Below are 6,561 nucleotides of genomic sequence, written 5' to 3' on the forward strand. Positions count from 1 at the left end.
CAGGTGAAAATAATTAACATTGAATGTTTATAGTTTTAGCAGCTGTAACATTTTGGGACCTAAAAGATAAAAAGTGTATAATCAGTTTAAAGGTGCCTCAAGGGTTAATTACCAAAATCACTGAAATACTTTTATCAATGTTAAATTTGTTAACATTTGTAAACATTTGTTAAAGTACTTGTTGATTTGTCTTTTATTCACAGGATGCAGGAGTTGGTACTTTGTCAGATAACCATTGTTTCTGATGACAAAGATGGGCTGATTACATTTTTTTGTTTGTTTTTTTTGCATTCAGGGTCTTATCTGCTATGTGTGCATTCAAAGTCAAGAGACTCAAACTTTCAGTGTAGTTTCCTGATTTTTCACAATATTTCATATAGTTTCATAATGACTTAGTGTGTGCTCTGTGTCAACAGCTGCTGGAGGCGAGGACGAGTGACCTGGCAGTGAAGGAGGTTGCCTTCTGGGACGGTGTCACCACTGACCTCATGTTGGATGAGGAGGATGGCGTCTCAGAGGGCGTATCGGGCTGGATTAAGACCCCCAAGCTTCCCCAGCCAGGAGCTCAGTGACCTCTGAGCCAAACTGCAAGACAGACTAGAAGCTCACCCTAAATACAACACTGTGCACCATAAGTGTTTGTATGCTGGACCATGCTCTGAGAGAAAGCCATCACCACATGGCCCAGAAGTAGCAAAGCATTATATGTCATAATGTTTTTGTTTTCTTTATATATATAGATTATATGATGTGTGTGTGTGTGTGTGTGTGTGTGTGTGTGTGTGTGTGTGTGTGTGTGTGTGTGTGTGTGTGTGTGTGTGTGTGTGTGTGTGTGTGTGTGTGTGTGTGTGTGAGCATATTGCTTTATAAATAAAAAAAAAGAAAATTCAAACTTGTGCCTCACAATTTGTTTCTCTTAATTGAATTCCCTTTAGTTGAGGTTTTTAGCATGGCATGAATACAACATAACATACAAGGTATATCACAGAATTAGTCATTAAAAATAACTTTTATTCGTGGGTTATTATTTATTAGGGAGGGGCTTACCCAGGCCTGTCTGTATAAAGGACAATGGGGGACAGATCTACCAACCAAACACATGTGAGTAATGAACTGTGATGTCATTTTTTTCATCCAATGACTGAGAAGCCACGTGGGTCTGTTGCCGCTGCTTCGGCTTGCAGCGCTGCTATTCATATGTAAAGTAGAATCATTAACACCTCCTGCCGGCCGGCTCCCCCGTACCTTTACCCCCCGCTGATTCTGGTGGTACGTAAACGACCATATCCGTCTCAGGCAAACGAAAATGCGCATCCCCGTATGCTGACGAAAGCTGCCGTTTACTAGATGCGCCCGCGTCAGTATACGGGGACGAATATGCTTCTTTTCGTGCAGTGGTAATGTGGGTCTAGGCAAAGCATTAAAGTTATTAAATTATTTCATAAAGTTCATTTGTAGTTCTAAAGATATTTAGGGTTTTTTTCTTCACTTTTTGTCTCTCCAAAGATGTTTTTCCTCTGTTGCAGCCTCGATTTCAACTACAGTACATCCAAATGAACAATTATGCAAATTAGGTGATGACGTCATACAGTGACGTCTATTTTCAGCAGCGGAAAATTTACCATATTTTTAAATACAAAACTTGACAGGTATGCTGGAGCCTCGAGAGTCTACCTTCTCTCCCCTCAGAGATCGAGGATTTCGGCAATGGACAGCCACATCCCATAAGCGGGACAGATGCTTTTTGGTTGACTTTGGTGCAGCCAGTTACATGATTGGCCGAATGAGGTGTCATTTAAAATGGGAGGGTCTAGCATTTCATATAAAATGCATTACATCCCGGAGGACAGGACACGGCCAGTTAACGGGCAATGACATGGGTTTTCCAGAGCCAATAATAACCAGACGGCATAGTTTTTTCAGGGGATTTTGGTTCAGCCAGTTAACAGGTTAAAACATTTACTGCTACGTTTAATGTCGGTCTGCTTGTTACAAACTATCTCAATTTAAAGCAAATACAGATTAACTAATTGTGTTTCATGTTATTCTGCTCAATTTCAACAACACAGCACAGCTCGAAAACACTGCTTATGACCAGAGATTTCATTTACGCTACATGAGAGCGCATTCAGCTCCAAAACACAGTGGATGCCAAGAGGACTAAGGTTTGCAAAAGTTTGGTGGTTATTTCTGTCCAGATGTTTTGTATTGGTGGACAGAGCCATAATGCATGGAGGTGGTCATCAGTTGTGTTAAGTGTGCAAACATCTCAGTTCCTTAACAACAAAAATATATTCCACATTGTCAACTGATTCTAATTTCTGCCTTATCCAGGCAGGCAATATATATATATATATATATATATATATATATATATATATATATATATATATATATATATATATATATATATATATATATATATATATATATATATATATATTAGGGGTGGGACTCGATTAAAAAAATTAATCGAATTAATTACAAGCTTTGTAATTAATTAATCGAAATTAATCGCATTTTAATCGCATTTCAATATTTGACATGAGAAATATTAATTTAAGTTTAGTTGATGAATGAATCAATATACATAAGCTTAAACTTCAAAATTTTGTTTATTTTCCCACCAGTCTACTACACAGACCAACGAAGGGTGGAAGTGCTCCTGTGATAAGCAAACATCTGAAATTAAAGTTAAGCATCATAACTGGATAGTTTTATTCAACATTAATGTCTCACTTGTTATAGTTGGAAATTAATCATTCGCTCAGCTGTATTCCTTGATGTTGAAATGTGTTATGCTTGTTTTAACACTTATTTTGAATTAAAGACTTAAAATTAAACCACAAAAAGGAGAAAAAGTTCGTTCTCCGTTTAACAGCTGCTTTCACACAGCTGTGCTTCACACTCACGGTTGCTAGGCGACATGAGCTACCTGAGGTGAGGGCAGGTGACGCTGATATGAAGGCTAGCCGCTCACTTCCGGCCTTTGCAGTCTTCGTGGGCTACGAAAGACGTGGGCCGGGTCCTTCGAACGATGCGGCCCCTAATTTGGACATTGTGCGTCGATATAATCTGTATGCCGGGAACTCGTGCACTGAGAAACGTTCCACGGTGCAAAGTGCGATTAAAATGCGTTAAAATTTTTAACGCATTAATTTCCCCGTAATTAATTAATCGAAATTAACGCGTTAAAGTCCCACCCCTAATATATATATATATATATATATATATATATATATATATATATATATATATATATATATATATATATATATATATACACACACACACACACACACACACACACACATACATCTGAATGTCCGCCTACAGCCAAAGTATACTTTTGAATGATTGTTTTATTCCAGGTACTCACTAACATCAAGATTACCATTAAAGTGGTCTATGTGGCAAGGGCAATTGCGATCAAAGTCTAGAGGGGATTTCTGGGGTATATACATTATTCTAAAATATAAAAAAGACATTGACTGTATCTATGAATTCATAAGTGTACAATTCTTAGTAATTTTGATTTCCGCAAATGTATCGTGTGTTCTCAGAAAGATACCAAAAAAAAAAAAAAAATGTCACAGAGCAGGAGGAAGGGGCAAGTGTTCTTCATTTAATAATCAGCTGACTTCTCTTTACTGACCTGCAGTCTGTACGAGTCTCCTACAGAAGCATCACTAATTCCCATCTCATCATCTGCAACCATGAACATGCTGACTGTGTGTGCACTGGTTTGTACCATAGTGGCTCTGGCTGGATCTGCTGGTGAGTATTATTCCATCTACAGATGTTATTACAGAAAAGGATTCAATTATCAATTAAATGATGTCTCTAATTTTATGGTTCTTCCAGAGACAAAGGCTGAAAGCAATGAAAGAGGTCAGTGTCTTTCAGATTTTCACTTTAATACTCTTCTACGGTCATCTGCAGAGATAATAGAGGAAGGTTGCAACCACAGTTTGTGTTAATGTTTCATGTGCTTATCACTCTTTTTATAATTATTATAATAGTGTGAATGTGGTGTGGTTGGTGTTTGGTGGTGATCGGCGGGGCCATAGGGGCGAATTGGCAACCACGCTTCTGTCAGACTGCCCCAGGGCAGCTGTGGCTACATTAGTAGCTTACCACCACCATGTATGATTGAGGTGTGAATGAGTAGTGCACGGAATTGTAAAGTGCTTTGAGTACTGTGAAAAATGCTATATAAGTCCAAAGCATTATTATTATTATTATTATTATTATTATTATTATTATTATTATTATTATTAATGTGCTTTATGTTGTCTTGTTAATGTGGATTGTCATTTTATTTTACATTTTATGTATGTTTTGTTTTTTTGCATAGATATTATTTGTTATATTTCATGTTATAGTTTTGATATGAAATTATTATGTTTATTATATTTTAATACACACAAACAATAAATTCAACATACTAAATGGAGACTCCATATTATCTACCAAACACAGCAAAGACTCACCTGGTCAAGAGGTCCTCCAAATGTGATGATGGTTGGATTCAGTTCAATGGACGTTGTTTCTACTACGTTGCAGAGCCTATGACTTGGGATAAAGCTGAGGTAATCCCAGTGTACAATGATTCTCCAGTGACTCAATTTTGCTTCCATGAAAGATTTATTTAATTGGCACATAGTGCTGATATGCGATCATCATTATGTTTTCATTCTGAAAATTTCCCTGTCTTCACTGTAGGCAAACTGTGTGTCCCTAGGAGGTCACCTTGCATCGGTGCACAACTTCATGGAGTACTGCAGGCTTGAGAGGCTCATACTGAGTATTAGTCATGAGGAAAAAGAAACCTGGCTTGGTGGCACTGATGCACAGAAGGTACTTTAGGCACTGAAAACAACTAAGATTGCAATTACTATATGCAATATGCAGTATGTGTACATGCAATGTATTACATGTATTTTCTTTTGCTACATTCGATAATACTTTCACAATTTCAAACCAGTCAGTAGTTCCACTCTAGCAACATGCCCAATTAATGTTGAAATGGGAAATTGATGTCTCTATTCGCCATTTTAATTGTGGTGTTCCTCAGGTCTCCATCCTTACTACCAATGTTCTTTTAACTGTAATCTGCTCTCTCTTGTCCAGGAGGGCCATTGGATTTGGAGTGATGGCACCACTTTCCAATATACCAACTGGTGTCCTAGAGAGCCTAATAACAAAGGAGGTCACCAGCACTGCTTGGAAATAAATTATTCAGGTACAAGTTTAAGTGATGCTACTCATACAAGATAAAAGAAAATATGCACTCAAACTAAAAAATATTCTATCTTTTAACTGAAAATAATATTCTGGGGGTTTTTTTTGGGGGGGGGTGATCAAATCAATTAGTGGTTTTCAATATGAAAAAATGCTTTTTGTGACACGGACATTATAAATCGGATTATAAACTGCTCGACACATTCAGTGACTTCCTCTTTTTCTGTACTTCCAGATGGAAAGTGCTGGGATGACGTGGGGTGTAACGTTAAAAGACCTTCAGTCTGTGCCAAGAACATGTGATGAATCCTGGACTCAGCAGTGAAACAGGACGGCATGTCTTTGTGTCATCAGCATCATATATCGGCTTTAATCTCTTTTCTTCTTCATTATGGTACTATCGCTGTAATGCTACTGGAGGAATTATGAGATAAGAATCAGAAACAGAAGGTGGCTCATGTCTTTAATAAGAAGAGTCAGAATGTTGTATGAAAAGAATGCTTTTAGCTTTGATTCCTGAAGAGTGAAATTTTTTTTTGTGTGTGTGTAGAAATAAAATATGAATGCATTGAAATGTGTTGGTTTACAAATCTTTTTGTAATTTTAACATAAAATATGTCAAATGTACTGCACCAGAAACAGCTTAAATTATGACGCTAAAATTATGACATTAAAATGTGAAGTTATCTGATGTGTCGCGTGTACCTCTTCAGCTCAGAAAAACAGAAATGCCATAAATGTTTTATCATCCTAAATTTACACAGAACTTCCTGTTTGCGGTGTGTTTGCATTTTAGCAAACTCCTCAAGTCAAATGAGCTGTGGGACCATAAATAAAAATGTTATCATATGCTGGCTTGGTGAAAAAAAATGTTTATGGCAATGCCTAATCACAATATCACTTTGACCTCACAAAACATGTGTGGCTGCAGCGGCATTGCTGCCTCACTAGCCTTTTTGCATGATGAAACAATCTGTTATCAGTTCAACTCAATTCAATTCATTTTTTATCATGTATTTTTTGTTGCATAAAACAAAAACACAATCAGCAGTGAAGAGTATTACACTTTTTTCTTTTTTTTTGTTTTTACCACAAACCAGCTGTCATTACAGTTTTCTTTTACACAGTAAAGGTTTATTATTGCTATTATATAAATGTGAAGTAATCACTTCTGAATTAATTATATTGATGACTCTGATGGCTGCCAGTTTGTCCGTCAGACGCCTTGCTGGTCTTGACTTACGGTTGTCAAATTTCAGCATTCTTGAGAAAGTGAAAGATTTTCAGCAGCATTGTGGCACTAAGAATTGCCCTTCC

General features: G+C 37.1%; 1 protein-coding gene across 1 annotated transcript; it reads left to right on the forward strand.

Moving 5' to 3' along the window:
• The first annotated feature begins 3,670 nt into the window (after positions 1–3,670).
• Positions 3,671–5,775, forward strand: LOC115797099 (type-2 ice-structuring protein-like). The gene is made up of 6 exons (XM_030753580.1): positions 3,671–3,777; positions 3,865–3,891; positions 4,483–4,592; positions 4,726–4,860; positions 5,134–5,245; positions 5,480–5,775. Exons 1-6 carry the CDS (start codon positions 3,717–3,719, stop codon positions 5,545–5,547), a joined length of 513 nt encoding a protein of 170 aa, XP_030609440.1. The 5' UTR covers positions 3,671–3,716; the 3' UTR covers positions 5,548–5,775.
• Positions 5,776–6,561: the final 786 nt, after the last annotated feature.

This window comes from Archocentrus centrarchus, chromosome 18 (assembly GCF_007364275.1).
Source record: "Archocentrus centrarchus isolate MPI-CPG fArcCen1 chromosome 18, fArcCen1, whole genome shotgun sequence".
NCBI lineage: Eukaryota > Metazoa > Chordata > Actinopteri > Cichliformes > Cichlidae > Archocentrus > Archocentrus centrarchus.

Coding starts and splice junctions, on each gene's coding strand:
- LOC115797099 (XM_030753580.1), top strand. CDS start 3,717: ATGAACATGCTGACTGTGTGTGCACTGGTTTGTACCATAGTGGCTCTG. Junction 3,778..3,864: donor GGCTCTGGCTGGATCTGCTG/GTGAGTATTATT, acceptor TGGTTCTTCCAG/AGACAAAGGCTGAAAGCAAT. Junction 4,861..5,133: donor GTGGCACTGATGCACAGAAG/GTACTTTAGGCA, acceptor TCTCTTGTCCAG/GAGGGCCATTGGATTTGGAG.